At 60.3% G+C, this 20,338-nt stretch overlaps 1 protein-coding gene and 1 pseudogene across 3 annotated transcripts; both read left to right on the top strand.

Annotated features, from left to right (window-relative positions):
• Window positions 1–8,034: 8,034 nt before the first annotated feature.
• LOC148106791 (uncharacterized) lies at window positions 8,035–8,918 on the top strand (annotated as a pseudogene).
• Window positions 8,790–17,899, top strand: DUSP9 (dual specificity phosphatase 9). Of its 3 annotated transcripts, none has more exons than XM_087859461.1 (4): window positions 8,790–8,924; window positions 14,050–14,451; window positions 15,684–16,133; window positions 16,441–17,899. In XM_087859461.1, exons 2-4 carry the CDS (start codon window positions 14,085–14,087, stop codon window positions 16,764–16,766), a joined length of 1,143 nt encoding a protein of 380 aa, XP_087715587.1. In that variant the 5' UTR covers window positions 8,790–8,924; window positions 14,050–14,084; the 3' UTR covers window positions 16,767–17,899. The 3 variants fall into 3 exon arrangements, with proteins under 3 accessions (XP_087715587.1, XP_045658369.2, XP_087715586.1); XM_045802413.2 differs by having other exon boundaries at window positions 8,854–8,914; XM_087859460.1 differs by lacking the exon at window positions 8,790–8,924 and having other exon boundaries at window positions 13,219–14,451.
• Window positions 17,900–20,338: the final 2,439 nt, after the last annotated feature.

The raw sequence follows: 20,338 nt of genomic DNA, 5'->3' as shown, positions 1-20,338 counted from the left end.
AAGAAAGCATTTTGGAAACAGAAAAGCTCTGTACTAGTTTGCTAGAATCACCATAATGAGGTACCAGAGACAAGGGGGCCCCCACTTATGGGCTGCGCTCCTTCTGAAGGCGCTCGGGAAGGCTCCGGGCCAGGTGTCTCCCCTAGCTGCTGGGGGCACGCTGGTGACCTTTGATGTCCTTGCCTTGTACAGCCCTGCCTCCCTCCAGCTTCACACGGTGTTCTCCTAAGTGTGTCTGGGTCCCAATGTCCCCAGTCATTCTGGATTACAAGCCCATCTGACTGTGATATGAGCACACCTTTATTACATCTGCAACAACGTTATTTGCAAATAAAGTCACATTCCCAGGTACAGGGATGTAGGAATTGACCATATGAATTGAGGAACGGGGGGACATTATTCAACCCATAAGAAGCCCTATATTAATGTTATATTAGAACATTTTAGTCTTCTGGATTATTGTCCCTTTTGCCGGCTACAGCTTACATATGTGTGCCTGTGTGAGTTTGCTCGTGTGTCAACCTTGGCAGGCTCCCTGCCGGTCTGCCTGGATTTGTGTCCCGTGAACATTTGTGCACACCCACATGTGGACACCACGTGACTGCCCTGGTTTCGAGTCTGTGTTACCACAGCATTAGTAATAACGTACGTTTTAGCACCAACTCGAGAAACCAGCAGAGCCCCCTTCCACCCCCCACCCCCTCCCCCTGAGGCCTTGCAGCCCTGGGAGTCAGCCAGGCTCTCCAAACACATCTCTGGGTCCATCCAGTGGGACTCTGGGCAGTCGCGCGGACACCCCACCCCTTGTCCCTCCCAGATGACAAGCACTCACATGAGGCTTCGCTTCCTGTAGTAAGTAAGGCCTGCGACTGCCCAGTCACACAACGTATGGCAGAGGCATCCTGGGAACCACCAAAGGGACCACATGGCAGCTCCTCTTCCTGCGCCGCCCGCCTTTCGTCCTCCGCTTGTGCCCAGCAAACACACACTCACACTTCTAAGCAGAAACGAAGACGAGGCTAGAGGTGGCCACAGGGTCTGGGCCCACTGTCTGCCGCAGAAGCAGGATGGGTGGGCCTCTGAGGGGTGGGCAGAGAAGGCGGGGGGCACCAGAGCACAGAGAAGAGGTTTGCAGGCTGGGCTTCGCCCCAGGAATTCAGAGTCCTCACCTGGAGGCAGGACAAGGCCACAGGAATGAGGAGGCGGCATGACGTGCGCCAGGAGGGAGGGAGGAGGAGGGGGGCAGCCCCTGGGCAGGGGTCTCCCAGAGGCAGGTCCAGACACAGTGGGATGTGGTGAAGGTCTATGTGGGGCTTCACGGCCGCCCCGGCTCGACCGCATTCACTCAGGAGACATGTGCGCGGTGCCCGCGTGCCCAGGCATCTGCAGCAGCGCCCGGCCAGCCAGCTAGCCGGGTGCAGGGCACAGACAGGGGAGCAGGACGACACCTGAGGGAGGTGCTCCCAGCTGTGGGGTCAAGGAGGAGGAGGAGGAGGAGGAGGGGGCGAGGGCTGTACAGGCAGAGAGCTAAGCAGCACTGCAGTGAGGGTAATGGCCGGACCCAGCGCAGGCAATCCAAGGGCTTGGCTAGAATCCTGGGAGCACAGGAGCCTCCTGGTTAGAAACAGAAAAACAAAGCTGGCAAGCCAGGAAGGGACAGGGAGATGTGGCACTCGCCACCGGCCGCCCTCACCCGGGCTGCTGGGACTCGGGACCCAGACGACAGGGCTCTGGTCATTTTGCTTCTTCATGTTGAAGTCATCTAGCAATTCTAGCCAAGCTCTTGGATCCGCTTGCTCCCGGGGTCTACACACGATGCCATCCCAGAGCCACACTGGGCACAACATGACGTGGCCACTCTCCTCCAAACATTCTCTCAACTCACAGAGGTGGCTCTCCATGCTTGGGCCACAGTGGTCCAGAGCTGGGAGGACACGGACGGCCTGAGCCAGATGGTCCCAGGAAGGGAAGAGAGTACACCCTTGGCAGGCAGAGGGGGGCCCGTGACAGTGACAGGCAGTGGGCATGGCAGGTGAAGCCTTTGCCAGATGGCAGGATGGTGGCAATGGATTTTGCCCATGGGCCGGACATGAACTAGGGACAGAAGGCATGTCATAGTAGGCTGCAGAATGGACTCACAAAATACAGGTCCACCTCCATGGAGCCTCAGAATTTGAGCTTATTTAGAATAAGGGAAAGGGACACAAGACATTCTGGTACATTCTGGCCACCACCAGCAGAGGCCAGTGGCCTGCAGCATGTGGACTTTGTCCTCAAGGCCACGCAGGGCCATTGAAGGGTGCTGGGGGAGGAGAGTGTGATGACCTCTGTGGCAGGATAATTGTTGCGTCCTCCACATGGGTGGGGGGGCAGGTGGGAGGGTTAACCTTGGAGGTTTCGAACAGTGAGGAGGGGCAGGGCCTGGCCAGGGACAAGAGGTGATGCCCTTGCAAGCTCTTTAAGTGGGAAACTCATCAGAAACTGTGAGGGGTGGTGGAGAGAGAGGAAATTGAACTCAACCCCTGACATGGGCATTTGGGTGACTCAAGCGAAGACATGCTGCATCTGAAGGACCATGGGGCACTCAGGTGGCAATGGCCAGTTGCCAGTTTTTGCTGTGGGTATGGCCCCCAAGAGACACTGTGATGTCACAGTCATCACCCAGGAGAGGAGTTGAGGTCATCCAGTGGAACACATAGAGGGGAATGAGGGCCATGATGCCTGAGACAGACTTGGGACAAATGGCCAGGAGCATGGGACAGAGGAGGAGAATGTTCCAGCAGGAGAGCACCGAGGGTCTGAGTAAGAGGGCACCTCAGCAAGCAGCATATGGGACAGAGGTTGAGGGGAATAGGAGATTGGGCCACTGAGGGCCAGGAAGAGGACTCCACCTCCCCCAAGCATGGATGCCAGGTGACTGGGACTCCAACTGCAGAGTGGTCGAATTGTGTCTGGAAGCCACAACCTTGGGAAGCAAAAGTGATGCCGCCCGGCCCTGGGCTCTGGGAGGTGGGTGTGGCAGAGCATGCAATGCCCCCGGGCCAGAGGTCAGAAGAGAGCCGGGTCACTCTGAAGGCATGGGTGTCATGGGAGATTTTGAGGGCTGGCTAGGTGCTTGGGCAGAGGCAAGGCTGGTGTTGGGGGTGCCAGGGGCTGGTGCTGGGGGGGCGGGGGGCCAGAGATGGGAGCCATGGGGGAAGGGTAGGCTTGGCTAAGAAGGAGACAGCATTCTGGGCACCACATGTTCCCCTTCCTGAAGACAATTTCTGGATAATTCTATCCCTTGTAATCTGCAGAGCCTATGTGGGCTGGCCACCGTGGATGGGACCATCACTGAAAGCGGAGCACAGGAAGTTTGCTCTGATGACTGGGAAGTCATCTTAGGCTTATAGCCTTGGGGACCCCATCCTCAACACCCCATTTCTCCTCTGGGGCTACAGAGAACAGGCAGCTCCAGCCAGCAGTGCCACAGGGATGCTAAGGTCACAGTCACAGTCCCCGTGGCTCTGGCCAGCTCTCCAACAGCAGGTCCTGAGAGCTGACCCTTGCAGGTTGAGAAATTGGGCTCTGTGTTACCCTCATGGTCCCACTCCATGCCAGCCCCAACAGCTGTCCCCAGAGTGGGGGTACAGTGAAGAGAGGCTTCCACTGCTAGAAGACCACTGCTCCAGGTTGGTGACAGCAGAGTCAAATGGTACCCCAGAGTGGCCCGGGCTGAACCCTGACTCTCAGGGTCCTCACAGGCCCCATCCTTTCTCTCTGTGATGATGACATGATGCTGACCATGGGGTGGGGAGGAGAGGGCCCAGCTGCGGGTACTGAGCAGAGTGGCTGAGGTCCTTCTGCGTTTCCCCGCAGGAGATGGCAAGCGCTGAGAGCAGACTCATCACACCACTGAGGCACACAGTGACAGAGGGAGATGGCTCTGAGGACTGGTACCCTACCATCTGCAGGCAGATGGAGGAGCCCCTGCCAGGGACTCAGCAACTCATCACAGGCCCTCACTGGAAAGACCAATGTGGAGGCCCGGCTGTGTGCTTGACCCTGAGCAAGGGGTCTTGTCTGTCCCCTTCCCACCCGAAGCATCTCTTGGGCAGGCCTCGCTGACCCTCACCATTGAGTGGATATGAATGATCCCTCTAGCTTTCTCACCAGCAGGCCCTGGCCTTCCCCCTCCCTCTTCTATCCCCTCTCTCTGTGCAGGGGCTGGCCCCAGAGGGATGGTGGTCACGCGGCACCACAGCTGCGCTGCTCTCCCCGCACTGGGTGCTCTCAGGATGCAGATCAGTCACCAACGTGGGAAGCAGGTATTGCGGGGTAATAGCAGCTCTCTAAATTTAGACCGGAAAAATCCCCATAGAGCTGGCAGAAATATCCTGAGCCTTCCTTGTGGCAAACCTCTTAAGCAGGAAAGTGGGGAGGGGGCAGCAAGAGTCGGGGGCTGTGTAGAGGTTGGGGGAAAGGCCACGAGAGGGTGACAGAGGAAAAGACTCACAGTTGGGCTAGGATAAGCCTGCTCCAGGGGCTCGGCTTTGTCACCCTGGAGCCACAGCCTAGGGCTCGACCCTGGCAGGCGCGGCCTGGATTCACTGTGCCACCAGCCCCTCTCCGCAGAAGGTTCTTCGCCGATTCAGACCCCGTGGACAGCTCTCCAGGGCCCCTGTGCAACTAAGGGCTGCCTCCTTCCCTGCTCTAGCTGGGTAGCTAGCCATGCCCCTGCCCACCCCCACCCCCACCCCCAGCCAACGATTACTAGGACCAGACCCAAGCCCCCAGGGCAGAGGCGGTCTCTTCTATGGAGGCTGCAACGTGGCTGGGGGCCTAGACCTTGTCTCTCTATGAAGAGGAGCAGAGCAGCGCTCAGCGTCCCTGACCCCAGAGCAGCACATGCCTCAGCCAGCCTGGTGTGTGGCCTTGGTCCGGGTGCAAGGAGCCAGTAGGGCCCAGGCTGGGCCATGCATTGTTGAGAAGGGAAGGGGCAAGTGGCTGATGGAAGCAGCTAGACTGTGTTCCCAATTCTCCGATGATAGGAGGCAGACCCCTGAGGAACAATGTTGGGGGTGGGGACACATAGCACCCTCAGGAAACCCCGCCCCAGTCCCGCAGACATCTGAGCCAGGACCACAGATAATCTTCTTTGCTGTGATGAGATACTCTAACTCGAGAGGGCCGTTCCTGGTGGGGGTACGGAGAAGATGTGGCCAGAAAGGCAGACGGGCCACCCTGAGAGGCCTCTGCCTCACAGCAACTGGTGGAGGGGGGTCTATAGCAGGGGAGCAACTCCTTGCAGGCTCTGGGTACCCCAATCTCCCTTGTCATTCTGGCTCCCCTCTCTTCTGCCCCCATTCATCCCTCAACTTCCCTTGGACAAGGCAGGAAGTCATCTGCTTCCCTCTCCTCCCCTTCCACAGCATGGTGGCTGGAGGGGCTCCCCACTCTGCTCTCCCTCCTCTTCCCACTCACCTCCCTTTGCCTGTCCAGCCAATGGGCGTGGGTGTCTGGCTCTCTCCCGGTAAAAGGATTATATCATCTGTAATGTATATGCAGACAGGCGCACTGCTTCTCGGGAGGACAAGACAAGGAGAGGGAGCCCATACAGCTGGCCGGAGGGGGTTTATAACCAGGTTATTGATCCTGAACCTGAGCCCTCCCAGAACGGGGGTGTTAATGGCTCCCGAGCTCACAGCCCCTCAGAAATCAATTTGCCACGCAGCTCTCCTTTCCCTCCTCTCATCTCACTCCTTCCCGTCTCCCTCTCCTGGGAAGGCTCTCACCCTTTCACCTGCAAGTGCGGATGCTGGGAGCTCCCGCAGGGCCATTTGGTTCCAAATGTGTGGCCCTGGCCCTGTTGGGAGCTGCCACTGGTAGCAAGATGGGTCTAGAAGCCTCCTGAAGGCATGGCACTGGTAGCAAGATGGGTCTAGAAGATGCTGGCTAAAGCACCTCAGATGGGAGCCTGCGGCCCAGGGGCGGGGTGGCGGAGTGATGGCGGCCTGGGAGGGGGACATGTGGGCAAGTGGCTTCAGCCGCAGATACTGCTCTCCGTAGTAGCCATGGCTGCCCAGAAGTAAGCCTCAGGGGCGGTGCGCCCGTGTGCCGGCGCCCCCGAAATGGGAACAGGATCTCCACGCTGGGGCCAGATGACAGAGACCTCTCCTCAAAGCTTTGCTTGCCTGGAAAGTGGCCTGGACTCGGGACCTGAGAAACGTGTGCTTTAACAGGTAGGGCTGTCTTCAGCCAAAGGCCCGTCATGCCCAGAGCACCGGAGCAGGGGCCAGCGGACAGTGGCACTTCCAGGCTAAGGGGCTCTCCGTCCCAACCATGGCCCAGCTTTCTGTCGCTCCACCTTGCCTAGGGCTGGGAGTTCTTGGGGCACCCTGCAGCATGCCTTGGGGTTCTGGTGGAAAAGGGGGTGGGGGTGCAGAGGAGAGAGTAAGGCTTAGAGCCGCCTGGTAAGTCCGCCGGAGATGTCTGTCAGGAACCCACAGGAGTGAGCATGTGGGCTCGGCTGCTTTGGAGACGGAGGCCCAGCTGTGCCCGCGGAACAACCTTGATTCTAACACAATTGGCCTGGCCCTCAAGTCCTCCTCAAGAAGGTTGTGCATTTTATTCCCCAACAGGGTACAAGCCAGGCCTTGCCAACCAAGAGAAGTCCCTGAGGCGGAGCAGGCCTGTGCCTTTAGAGTTCCTCGGACTGGTCTGGCCCTTCACGCTAGTATTCTCCTCCAACACTGGGTGGGTCCTGTTGCCTGGAGAGCAGAGGCACTGTAGGAGGGCAGGGATGGGAGCTTTGCAGGGCTGGGGGGGGGCGACATCATTCAATCCAAATGTTCCTCCTCCAGTGTTCAGCCCTGAGTCACTCCAGCACAGGGTTGGGGTGGGGAGGTGGGGATCGGTTACCCAACCTTTCCCCAAAAGACTCTGAGTCAGCTCACCAAGTCTTTGCCGGGGGGGCTGACTGAGCACCTTGGGCCATGGGCGCAGCCGCTGTGGGTCTTCCACCAACGGGAGGAAGGGGGATGGGGGGATGAACACCAGCCCCCACTTTTTTGGTCTTCATATGTTTTCATGTTTTGCCACATGGTGCGGCTTTCAGCCTATGGTGATTTCTCAGCAAAGGCCCCTGGCTTCAGAGCAACCAGAAGCACAGGGTCCATCCAGCAGCAGGGTCCACACACAGCCTGCTTAACTCACCTGTGCAGCCGTGTTTGGGCCCTCGGGCTCCACACTGGCCCCCAGAGCCCAGATGCTGAAAGGGGGTGAAAACCCCAGCCTGGCTCTGCAGGCGTTGGGCCCACCTGGCAGACGCACCTGCCCACAGCTTCCCCCCGGAAGACCGGGGGGCTAGAGCAGCAAGTGGGTTATAAGGGTGATCAAGTGGTGAGGCTGGAAGGGCAGGTGTGCCAGGCCGGTGGCAGCAGGACCCTGCTTGGGCTCACGCATCGTGCATTGAAAGTGCAACGAAGCTTGGAGAACCCTGAAAGATCACGAGGTCCTCCCCTCTCCCCAGCTGCACAGATGAGGAAACTGAGGCACCAGAGACAAAGCTGCCCCTCTCTCCTCTCTTTTCCAGGAAGTGACTCAGGGGAATTCAGCACTGCTGCAGGCAGGAGCTGGGCAGCCAGGCCTCCCTTGGCTGCCCCCTCATCCACGGAGCTGCTGGCATCCCAGCTCAGCCCGTCTCCCTCTTGATGCCTCCCCTCACTCTGATCTCCGTGAGCAGCCACACACCGCAGGCCCTGCCAGAAGCTAGCCCACAACAGCCACAGCGTGGTGCCGGTTCTCAGCACCCCTTGTGCCACTTGGGGGGGGGCACTCACCCATTACTCACCTGGGAGCCCCCTGTGTGCTGCTCCCTGCCCCTTCATCCCCACAGCAGTGAGTGAGGCCGAGAACCCAGTGAGTCTCCTTGTTGACACTCAGTCCGGCTCTGCCACCACATCACTGTGTGACACCAGGAAGCCACTACCTCAGTCTCCCTAGCTGTTCCATGGCTACAGTCCCCTCTGACTCCCAGACTGGTGTAAGGACAAAATGAGGTTCTTGATGGAGATGCTCATGGCCTTTGCTGCAGAGGAAAGCAAAGTGGGCCTGGTGACAATGCCCCCTCTCAGGCCCTCCCCCAATGCCCTGGCTCCACCCCTTCCAGGCACTGAGGCTCAAAAGCTATTATTATTAGCTAGAATCTGATACATGAGAATGGGAGAAGACAGTGCAGAGGGACCTGGGAGTTGGGGGGGGGGCAGGATTTGCATTACTGTCAGATGGAACTTATGCCCTCTCCTGTGTGGCAGTAGGAGGTGGCCCTGGGGGCCAAGCTGTGACCGGTCTTCCAAGGGCCCCTTGGCTTCCCTTGCTGGAAGCAGATGCTAGCCTAGACTCTTCGGTGCAACCCTCCTCCAGCCCAGGTCCAGACTAGGTCAGGTCTTCCACCCCACTCCTGCGTCCTAAGCTTGAGGCCCCCACGCAGCAGGGCTGTCGGGGTCCGGGGCTGCCCGAAGCATCCCACAGAGGAACGGTGGCGGGCGGAGCGGACAGTCTTGCAGGTGGGAGGAAGGCGGTCGGGGGCGGGGAAGGTGGAAGGAGACGCCAGGCAGGCCGCGGTCCCTCCCCGCTCCCTCCCTGCGCGCCGCCGGCGACATTGCCCCTCCTGGGCAGGGGGCGGAGAAGACGGCGACGGGAGGGGAGGAGGCGGCGGCGGAGGCGGGATTTGGAATTTCCCTCGGCGGTGGCGGCGGCGGCGGCGGCGGCGGCGGCGGCGGCCCCTCGGCTTCAGGCGAGGCCGCCGCCTGAGGCTCCGGTGGCGCTCGGCGGCAGCGGCGGTGGCGCTTCCCGCCGCCCGGGCTTCGGGAACTTCCCGGCCGCGACGCGCGGAGCCGGCGCAGGAAGCCGAGCGGATCGGGGGTGAGCGGAGGTGAGCGGAGGTGAGCGGAGCACGCGGCTCCCCGGCACCCACCTACCCCACCCCCACCCAACCTGGCCGCCCCCTCCGACGTAAGCTCCTCCACCCCGCACCCCAAAGTCTTGCCAGCGCGCACCCCACGGGGCCGACACACGCGCCCCTGCGAGACCCACTCGACCCTGCCACCTCACACCCCCCGCATCCCGCCCGTGCACCTCCCTGCCACTTGCACGCGCGCGCACAAACCACGCACCGCAGACCTAGTCCCTGCAGTGTACACAGCAGCAGCCCCTAATCCACCACCCACTGCCCCAACTCAGGCTAGAACCCATCCCAGACCATGCCCTGCCTCAGTACACACCCAGGCACGCGCGCGCACACACACACACACACACACACACACACACACACACGATACATCCCTGCCATTATCTGCACTAACATAGCTCCCCTCGCCGTGCCACCACCATCTCCAACTCCCCATATGCTGATTACAGACACCCCACCCACGTTCCCAGCCCAGAGACACTGCAATCCACCTACCCCTGAGTGAAGCCCCAAAACTAACTCCTGCCCCAGCAGCTGACACTCCCCACGCCCCACAGCCAGGCCCATTCCCCAGGCACACACCTCTTGCATCCCCAGCGTGCACACTCATACACCCCAACATGTATGCACACCTGCTGGATTTACACTCTCCAGCACCCTGCCCCAGCCCCATCGCAAATAGCCCCCAACACCCCCAGCACATCCCTGAGTCCTTCCCACCACCACCCCCTGGCACCTGGCACATGGGCTGTAGAGGCTGCAGCGTTTGGTGGCATCCCTGCCAGGTGCCTCTGTCTCGCCTTTGGCAGCCGCAGCTCACCGTCCTGAGGCCCCCTAGGTGCCTTGCTAAACAGACCTTGAGTCTCCCCAGCGACTGACTTAGCCTCTTCCCTAAGAGATAAAGAAGGCACTTGGGGTGCAAGGTACCGTACTTAGATGTCCGGCACGAGTGGGGTGGGGGAGGGGAGGAAGGGCGAGGCGGCCCAGCTGGGACCTAAGAAACGCCAGTTGCCAGGCACGCACGTAGTAGGTCGGTTCCACAAGGACAGGAGTCTGCTGCGGTCTGTGTGCCTATTTGCGTGTGCGGTGAGGGGAGGGTCGTGTGTGTGTGTGTGTGTGTGTGTGGGTGGGTGGGTGGGTGGGTGTGTGTGTGTATGTGTGTGCTGTGCTTGTCTGTGGGGTGGGGGAATGTGTGTGACCCTCTGAGAGAAAAAGCAGATCAGCACCCTCCTAGGCTCCCTCATGCAACAATTGGTTTCATTCATTCATGACTTCTTTGTTAACAAGCATTTCTTCCGCGAGCGCCGGGCCTGGCCTGCATACGCCAGGCCCCGCACTGGGGGCTGGGGCCAGCTTGGGGCCGGGCGCACACCCGCTCCTGCCTTGGAGGAACTCCCAGTCCAGCGAGGAGACGGACCAGGAAAAGCAGAAAGCCATCCCCAGCGGAAAGTGGATTTGGTGGAAAAGACACTGGATTTGGCAGGGACGCTGTCGCTAGGACTTGTGCTCCTGGCCATGTGACTGGGCCGCGACAGCTGAAATCCTTCCATTCGGCCCGGCGGGAACCGTGCATTTCGGGGTGAGGGGGTGAGGCGGGGCGTCGCTCTCCGGAGGCTCGGGAGACCAGAGGCCGCACGCGGCGCGCGCGGGGTCTACGGGCTGCGGCATCCCCGCGGCCTCCCAGGGGCACGGGCGGAGGCCGGGGACGCCCGGTGGGAGCTGGAGCGGCAGGCTCAGCGCCCACCCTGCGGCGAGTGCGCCGCCTGGCTCCGCCCGCCGTGTGGGCCTCCGGGAGGCCTGGGAGCGCAGCGCTGCCTCCCCCGGCCCAGCCCGCCCCGGGAGCGGGCGCGGGGCGGGGCCGGCGCCCAGACCTGGCGCTACAGGGGGCCCGAGGGCCGGCAGGCCCGGCTAGAGTCGCGGGGTGGGGGGCTTGGCTGCGCTCAGCCCTGCAGTGCGGAGGTGGCAACAGGTTCCAGTTTGTCCTGCTGCTGGCACAGCGGGCGCTACTGGCGCCGGGCACCGAGTACTCACTTGCGAGATTGAATACCGCCCCCCCTCCAACCGTTTTCTCCCGGTTGGTGGGCTTGCCAGCGGCGGGAGCAAGGTGCAGGGGAGCCACTCTTAAGGTGTTGGGAGCCGCAGGCTATGGCACAACCCCACTCCGGGGGGAATTTCTTGGAGCCAAGCTTCCTCTCCCTTCACCGGTGCGGAAGTTGCCTAGTACCCCCCCCCCGCCCCGCCCCCATCATCTTCCCACAGACTCCCCTCACCTCCTCCAGGGACCCTTCTCCAGAAAGCATGCCTGGGCACCTCAGGAGCCCCAGACTGCAGTTCTTAGGCATTGCAGCTTCAGAGAACTGAGGCCTGGAGCACAGAGGAAGGAGACAACAGGAAGGCTGCCTAGAGGAGGGCACCTGGGGGGGGGGTGCCTGAAAAAGGAGCAGAATCTGAACAGGCCACAGAGGAGGGAGGCCTGGGCTGAGGGCAGGAAGACACAGCATAGCTCCCTGAGGCCCCTGGATGCAGCCAGTAGGACTCATCCCAGAGACCAGGCCATGGTGGGCTACAGACAGAGATGAGTCCCAGGCTGGCAGCCCCTGGGCCAGGGAGGAAGGGAAGGAGGGGACACCGGAGGCCCCTTTGAGGACCTGGTTCTCTGTGACCTGTCCTCTCCTTGGTATTACTTCTTGAGTTTTCTCTTTTTACACTGTGGCTTAAGAGAGGGGTCTTCATCAGCGCCGCTGAACTTGATTATCCTAAACGTTGGCCTTCCAGTGGTTTTGCGTCCTTCACACCTTAGTTACACATCTCGTGGTGCCCATCCTGTATGCCTTCTTTTACTTAGTTCCTAGGGATAGATTCCCAGAAGTGGCCAGAGGGTGTAGATCTCGTCCTAGCTCTGGATGCATATCACCAAATCAATTTACAGAAGGGCATACAGATAGAGAGCCCTCCAGCAACCAACAATAGAGCAGCAGGCTGATTCCGCAGCACCCTTGGCAGCCCTGGGTGTACTCACTTTGAGAACATTTTACCAATGTAACAGGTGGGGAGTGTTACCTTGTTTCTTAAATTTGCCTGCCTTCCATACCTGAGCTTGAACCTCTCCCCAATGGTCCTGTACCCAGTTTTGTTTCTTCCCTCATGCAGTCTTTTCTGGTTCCTTGCCCATTTATCAGAGTCTTAACCTTTTGATTAATTTGTATGAGCTTTATCTTATCTGCTGTACATTTTCCTTCAACTCTGCTGTTTACTTTCAATGGGTTTTAAGCAAGGAAGGGGCACCTATCACACCCAGCATTATCTTGTTCAGTCTCCCTGCTTATTACTGACCTATTGGGCTAAACTGGCAGTGCCCTGCAAGCAAGGACCCTGTGTATCCTGCCCGCTTGTCATCCTGTGTCCATGGAAGGTATGGAGGCCATTGGCCTTTGATAAACAAAGGTCTGGTCCAGGGCAGAGCGGGGGTGGAGGTGGTTGAGGCTGATAGGCCTCCCTGGAGGCAGGGAGAGAGGGCTTTGGAAGCTGGGATGGCGACCCGGTCAAGAGTTGGCCAGTGAAATCCCTCGGCTAGTGCAGGAGCCGCCGGGGGGGGGGGGGTGGGTGGGTGGGTGGGAGTACAGGTGTAAGAGATCAATTTAAGTAGAAACTACCTGGCCCTTGACCAGGGAGGAGGCAGAGGGAGATGCCAGGGATAACTCTCAGGAGAGTAACTTGGTAAGAGCAGAGCACCCCAGTTTAGGACTGGAGGCTCAGAGCTCCTGGCTGCCTTGGATCGCGCCTGTGCGAGGGAAGCCCTGGGGGATCCCCAGAAGCTGTCACCTGCCCGCCTAGCCCTTGGGCAGAGTTCAGTGCCAGAAGATAGCAGTGAGTTTCTGGTCTTGCTTCCTCCTCCCCTCCATGATTTCAGTGGCATCCCACAGTAGCCCAAGGTGGTGGCTATGATGAGCCCACTGTATAGATGGGGTCACTGAATTCGAGCCAGAACACATGACCGTCCAGGGTCAACGAGTGAGTGGGGCTGGAGGCAGCCTCTGGGACAGGGGCACAGGGGTCTTAGCCCTCCCCCTCCCCCTGCCTCCGGCTGCGGACTGGCGCAAGGCAGAAGAACCGAGGCTGGTCCCCTGCTGGGCCCCTGACCTGCCCTTGGCCTCTGCCCCGGCCCTGTCCCGCTCGGGTGGAAGCCCCAGCTCAGCGCGCCACTTGGGGGCCCACCCGACTGCTTCGCTGGCACCCGTTGGCTCGCTGGGCCCCCTGAGCCCGCCCCCACTGCCCCGCCCCTCCAAACGGCCACTCCACGTCCAAAGGCAGCGGCTTCCAAGGTGGAAGCTGGGCCCCGCTGCCAGGAAGCCGCCGGCTTGAGAGCGGCGCGGGACTCGGCTTCCACGTGCGCGCCTGCTCTGCCACCCCACCGTCTTCCCGGGAGGCCGGGTCCCGGGACGCGCTTACCGGGGGACGGCGCCCCGCGTCGCGCGCTGGCCTCGGCTCGGACGTCCGCGCGCGGCCGCCCGCCGCCCGACCACTCTCCAGGTCTCTCACCTCCCGTTTTCTCCTCCCGGGGGCCACCAGGGCCGGGGCAGCTCCGAGAGGGCCGGCTGAGGCCCTTCATCTCAGCGCCACCTCTGCTCCCCGGGTCCGCCTCTCACACGCGCACGTCCCCAGAGCCGCAAGCTTGAACTTGGGGAGCGACTGCAGGCAGGCCGAGCGACAGCTGCTGGAAGGGGGTGTGAAAGAAGGTGGCCGAACCCTTGAGCCGCCCCAGAAGGGGCCGGGAAAGGACCCGCCGCTCTCAAAGGGCCCATTGGACGCCCGGCCTTCCTCTTCTGGAGGACCTCTCACACGTCCCTTCCCGGAGCGGGCAGCAGCGCCGGGCGCCCGAGTGGCCGCCTGGGGCGATTTCCTTGGGGAGTCCCGAGGCGCCTTTTCGCGCCTCCTCGCTGTGGAAGGCGCGCGAGGAGAGGCCTGGGCGGTGGAGGGGTGTCTCTGCGGGACCCTAGGCGTCCGCCGGCAGGATACAGGCTCGGCCTCACGTCTTGGCCCCTCGGCGGCCGGGCGCGGAGGACGCGGGCTCACGCGGCGCGCCTGCCCTCTCTCCGCAGCGCCGGCGGTCCGACGTGCCAGGAGCCGCGAGCCCATGGAAGGTCTGGGCCGCTCGTGCCTGTGGCTGCGCCGGGAGCTGTCGCCCCCGCGGCCTCGGCTGCTGCTTCTGGACTGCAGAAGCCGCGAGCTGTACGAGTCGGCGCGCATTGGCGGGGCGCTGAGCGTGGCCCTCCCCGCGCTGCTGCTGCGCCGCCTGCGGCGGGGGAGCCTGTCGGTTCGCGCGCTCCTGCCCGGGCCGCCGCTGCAGCCGCCCCCGCCCGCCCCGGTGCTCCTGTACGACCAGGGCGGGGGTCGGCCCCGGCGCGGGGAGACAGAGGCCGAGGAGTGGGAGGCCGATTCGGTGCTGGGCACCCTGCTCCAGAAGCTGCGAGAGGAAGGCTACCTGGCATACTACCTACAGGGTAGGTGCGGGCGCTGGTACCGGGGAACCGGCCTGGGAAGGACCCTGGGCCCTGGGAGGAGAGGCCACACCTTCCAAGGGGATTCCTAATTCATTTGACCTTGGGCTGGCCCAAGCTTATTTCGTCTAAATTGGAGGTGAGATCCCCTCCCCAGATCACGACCTTGGGCAAGCTCTTCACCCTTGGGAGCCCCAGTTTCTGAGTCTGGAAAATGGGGAGATTCGAGCTGACCTGCCCTGGCTTAGGGGATGCTCAAGAATGGGGTACCAAGTGCAGGCTCCCAATTGCTACACACCCCCCGGGTTGATGTCACCACCTCCTGCAGCTGCTCACTGGCAAAGGAGGCAGGGGCCACAGGAGGCCAAATCCCGCTCTGCAAAGGCTCCAGAACTGGGAAGTGGAGAGAGAGAGAGAGAGAGAGAGAGAGAGAAAAGCAGTGAAGGCAGAAGGAGGCAGAGATCCATCCCATCATAGTCATGGCAGGGCTGAGGGGTGGGGGGGCATAGGCTGAGACAGGCCCCTTGGCCCCTTGATGAGCCAAACAGACACCCAGAGGTCCAGCATAGGGACAGGGTTCCCATGAACTGACAGAGACGGCTCCCCACCTCCCCATCAAGGGGTGGGCGGTCATTGGACTGTCGTCCTTTGCTCCATTCCGAAGGCACAGGGATGCAGAAACATAGCAAGTTCTGGCTCTCCAGGCCCCACCCCTAGCCCCGGGAAAATAGTTGTTATCTGTAGATGAAGGAAATGCTGGCTTCTTGGGACTCTGAATCAACCCAGGTAGAATATTGCGCTCTCTCCCAGGCTCCCACCTCTTGGGGTGCTCCTGGTGGAGCTAGATGGGAGGTGGCCACCCAGGCAGAAAACTCACACCTGAACCTTTCCCCTTTTTAACTGATGGTGCTTGTCCTCCCCAAGACCGACAGTACATCTAGACCACGACCCCTCATGCCTGCCTCAGCTTGGCCCCGGGGCTGTAAGATCCTCTTTGGGGGGCTCTGCTAAGCCCAGAATCTTGCACCCCCAGCAGCACAGTGGGTACTCAGAGTGCAGCACATGAGGACACCAGTATGGATCAGGCTGCTGACTCCTGAGTTCCCTTTGGGAACATCTGCAAGCCCCCTTGGGTGTTGGAGTTGTCTGCGGTCAGTTCCCTCTCTCCCCGCCAGGGGTGCTTGGACGCCCAGGTAGCCAAATCAACAGGGGACTCTCCCCTTCTCCCCTCTCAGGTGGCTTCAGCAGATTCCAGGCAGAGTGCCCCCACTTGTGTGAGACCAGCTTTAGCAGCCGTGGTGGCCCAAGCACAGCCCCCGTGCCCAGCCCAGTGGTCGGGCTGGGCGGCCTGTGCCTGGGCTCAGACTGCTCTGATGCAGAATCCGAGCCTGATCGTGACTCCATGAGCTGTGGCCTGGATTCAGAGGGTGCCACACCCCCCCCAGCGGGGCTGCTGCCATCCTTCCCTGTCCAGATCCTGCCCAACCTCTACCTGGGCAGTGCCCGGGATTCAGCCAACGTGGAGAGCTTGGCCAAGCTGGGCATCCGCTACATCCTCAACGTCACCCCCAACCTCCCTAACCTCTTCGAGAAGAACGGTGACTTTCACTACAAGCAGATCCCCATCTCAGACCACTGGAGCCAGAACTTGTCCCAGTTCTTTCCTGAGGCCATTGCATTCATTGGTAAGTCTGCTGTGCCCTCCTCTTCCTCCCTCCCCCCACTCCCACCAGGCCTGACTCCTAGCCTCTACCACTCCCTCAGGAGGGCTTCTCCTGGGCTTAGCTACCATCCCCAGAGCCTAAAAGTGGAATGGCACTTCTGGGGTCAGGCAGTGCTGGGACCAGCTCCCAGAGGCCACCAGCGAAAGCCCTAGGACTCCTCAGGCAGGACGGGGCTCCGAGGCCAAATGTGGCCAGAGCCACCTGGCTCTGAGAGCAGGGCGGGGCCGGGCCCCCGCACATCACACTGCCTCCCGCTGCCCCCACCTAGATGAGGCCTTGTCCCAGAACTGCGGGGTGCTCGTTCACTGCCTGGCAGGCGTCAGCCGCTCTGTCACCGTCACCGTGGCCTACCTCATGCAGAAGCGTCACCTCTCACTCAACGATGCCTACGACCTGGTCAAGCGGAAGAAGTCTAACATCTCACCCAACTTCAACTTCATGGGGCAGCTGCTGGACTTCGAGCGTAGCCTTCGGCTGGAGGAGAGGCGCGCCCGGGAGCGCAGCAGCGGAGGGCAGGAGTCCACTGCCTCCGACCCACCCTCCTTCTTCACCACCCCTACCAGCGATGGTGTCTTCGAGCTGGACCCCACATAGGCCCCTTTCCACCACCCCCCACTGGGTGCCCCTCACCACCCATGTGCTGGGGGGAGGTGGGAGGAGGCTCATCCGGAAGCAGGGGGTGGGGGGGTTGAGCACAATACCTCATGGGAGGGCTGTTGGGAAGAGGTGGAGCCAGGAGCCCCTCCAGAGTGGCCGCGGGGAGAGACCCGTCCTACCCACTTGAAACATCCACGGGAATCCTATTAAATGTGCCTATAAGCCGGGCCCAGGGCCACCAGCCTGACCCGCGCCGCTTTCGGGCGGAACCACGCTCCAGAACCTGCCTCTTCTGCGACTGTTACTTTTTTCTTTGGGGGGTGAGGGTGGGGGGAATTCTCATTCCAAGGGACTGCTCCAGGTGGCTGCCTGTTCCTGGGCCTCGAGCCTCCCTGTGGCTTTTCCCTTCAGGAGTGTGTGTGCCTGCTCTGGGGACCCGCTCCCAGTCCCGCCCCTGTCCCCAAATGGCTGCTTCTGGGGAGGGTTTCACCGCCAGTTAGTCGCCTCCCTGCTTCTCTGCCAAGGGCTTAGGCCGCTTGGGGCTGAGGGCCTCCCTGGAGATGTGGGCTTGGAGGTGCACTGCCTGCCCGGCATCCATGTAGACAGCCCCTCTCTGGGTGGCTCCTCGCTGGGCAGCACCGCAGGGGAGGGTGCTGGCCTGGGAGCTGCCCGAGCGGGTTCCTGGCCACACATCTGGTGCCCTGTTTATCCACTTGACGTTTGAAAAGATGCTTTTCTTTCCTCTTCCCCCAGATGTCTTAACAGGATCACTGGGGCTCTTTGTGACTGAGGGTGGCCAAACTGCTGCCAGAGGAGATGGGGGTCTCAGAGCAAGAGCTGGGGGCGGGGAAGGAGAAGAAGGAGGCCTGGATTTGGCCGCTGTGGGTTCCACATAGCCACGGACGGTCTGGGGGGCAGGGAAGGGGCCAAGCTGCATATACAGAGTCATTCATTGCAGGGCACACCCCTGGTGGGCGGCGGGCATGCACGTGTGTGCGCTTGTGTCAGCGCTCACACACCTGGCCCAGGGCCAGCAGTCCTTGCTGCGGGACCATCTCAAGCTTGGGAATCCACACCACGGTTGCTTTCTTTAATTGTTCCTGAATAAACACTTTCTGTAAGACACTGAACAGAGGGAACTGCTTCCAGAGCACCCTGCAGGGCTTGGGGGAAGCTGGGGAGGGAAGCCTCAGGAGAGGGGCGGGGTGCGTGGAGCCCCATGCTGGGCTGGTTGGGGACTTGAGCACTACCCACCCTCACGGCATTATTTCCCATCTGGCACCCACGCAGCCTGTTGGCCCAACCTCCAGCAGAGCCGCCCATCCACTCTTGACCCATTGAGCCCCTACACTGGGCCACACACTGCTAGGGACTGGGATGCAGCAGCGAGCCAAAGATGCCTACTGCTCAGAGCTGACTTCCTGGAGGGGCAGGAAAGACACTAAACAACAGACCCCAATGGTGCTGAGAGAGTGAGGGAGCGGGGACTCAGCAGTGACCACAGGGTTTGGCAGCTGAGCCCCAAGACTCTGGTGTGGAGTCAGAGCCAAGCCTCAGGGTGAGCTGATGGGAGCCACATAAGGACAGGAGCTGGGGAGGGATAGGGGCAGACTCGCATGTCCAAGCTCATGTCCCTGTGGCTGACGCAGTGTGGAATTTGGTCCTTGGACGGCAAAGTCCACCTGAAGTGACAAATGAGGCTTGCTCTTCCCTGGCTTCCTGGCCTCAGCTCTGGACAACTCCAGGGCCTTCTGCACCCCGAAGCTGGAGTGGTCCTTCCAAAGCCATGATTCCTGGGGCATCTGCATGGTGCAGTCGCTTTAGTGCCCAGCTCGTGGATTCGGCTCAGGTCATAATCTCAGGATCATGAGATCGAGCCCTACATCGGACTCTGTGCTCAGCGGGGAGTCTGCTTCCCCTCCCTTTCCCTCTGCCCCTCCCCCCAGTCTTGCACACACATACACTCTCTCTCTCAAATTAATAAATCTTTAAAACCATGATTCCCAACCACAGACACATGGCAGGAGGTGGAAGGGAAGCTAGAGGGTGGGTGGGGACAAGTGCACTATAAGCGTGTAGCGGAGACTGTGTGTCCAGAGAAACTCTCCTGGTCCAGGACCCCTAAAACCGTTTGAGTAAATGGCTGAGCTGGTGGGAAAATAAGAGAAAGGCTCCAAGGTCAGAAACAATGAGGGTCCTTGAGTCCAGAGGAGTGAGACAGCCCCTGGGCTGGCACCTGACCAGGGGGCATCTACACCCAGGAACCAGGACCCCAGGCCACCTCTTCCCATTGGACACCCTCTTCCTATAGCTATCCAGATGCTTCCCATGGGAGCTGGGAGATGATTCCTGGGCCCCCACATAAGACCCGTATTCTCAAAGGGCAATGATCTCAATAGGCATGGTTGGCAGAATACTGGCCCCCCAAAGATGGCCACATCCTAAGTCTGGGCCCTTGTGAATACGCTTCCTTAAGCGGCAAAAAGGACACAGCAGACGTGATTAAGTCGAGGATCTTGGAACGGGGAGACTGTCCTGGATTATCTGGGTGGGCCCGAACACCATCATATGCATCTTTACAAGGGAAAGAGGGACGCAGGAGAGTGAGAGGAGGAGACGTGGCAATGGAAACAAGGGTCAGAGCCAGAGAGAGATGAGAAGAGGCTACATTGCTTGCTCTGAACATGGACAAAAGGGCTGCAAGCCAAGGAATGCAGGCGGCCTCTAGAAGCAAATCGACAACAGGTTCTTCCATCTGGTCTCCCGAAGGAACACGGCCCTGCTGACGCCTCAAGTTTAGTTCAGTGAAATCTATGTTGCATTTCCGACCTCCAGAACTGTGAGAGAATTTCACACAGCAGCAGCAGCAAATGAATACAACTGGTGACCTAGAAACAAAATAGCCCACCAAAAGAGGGCTGGCGGCTGGGGCGCCTGGGTGGCTCAGTCATTAAGCGTCTGCCTTCGACTCAGGGCGTGGTCCTGGCGTTCTGGGATCGAGCCCTACATCAGGCTTCTCTGCTGGGAGCCTGCTTCTTCCTCTCCCACTCCCCCTGCTTGTGTTCCCTCTCTCGCTGGCTGTCTCTGTCAAATAAATAAAATCTTTAAAAAAAAAAAGAGGGCTGGCTGATCTTGACCTTGGATCTGGGTAAAGTGGAAAAAGAGGGAAATTTGGCCCTCAAGAATTTATAGCCACACAGTGAAATTTTAATTGAAAGGATCAAGGCATATACAATACTTGATGTTCCAGAGTTTTTTTCTTGGAGGAGCTAAGGGACAGTGATCTGATTGGGAGCACAGCTCCGGGATTTGTCTGGAGGCTTCCTTTGCTTAGCTTGCACACAAATTTTGCTTAGATTGGAACAGCCCAATAAAAATAGCAAAGTTTTAAAAATACATTTTTTAAAAGTTCTAAATGCAGTGGTCCAGAGGGAGTATTGCCCAAGAGTGCAGCAGAAACAAGCATGAATCCTCCGTGCAGGGGCGTCCTTTCAATACAGGCCTGTAAGTTGGGCCAGGATGACTAGAAGGGGCTGTAGTTGGGTATTTGCCCTCTATTAGACTCTGAT

This window comes from Ursus americanus, chromosome X (genome assembly GCF_024610735.1).
Source record: "Ursus americanus isolate L20-20 chromosome X, mUrsAme1.1.p, whole genome shotgun sequence".
NCBI classification, from domain to species: domain Eukaryota; kingdom Metazoa; phylum Chordata; class Mammalia; order Carnivora; family Ursidae; genus Ursus; species Ursus americanus.
This window is presented reverse-complemented; position numbering and strand designations above follow the sequence as displayed.

Excerpts from the sequence above, each read along its gene's own strand:
- DUSP9 (XM_087859461.1), top strand. The coding sequence starts at position 14,085 with ATGGAAGGTCTGGGCCGCTCGTGCCTGTGGCTGCGCCGGGAGCTGTCG. Across the intron at positions 14,452-15,683 it reads CCTGGCATACTACCTACAGG|GTGGCTTCAGCAGATTCCAG; the intron begins GTAGGTGCGGGC and ends CTCCCCTCTCAG. Across the intron at positions 16,134-16,440 it reads TGAGGCCATTGCATTCATTG|ATGAGGCCTTGTCCCAGAAC; the intron begins GTAAGTCTGCTG and ends GCCCCCACCTAG.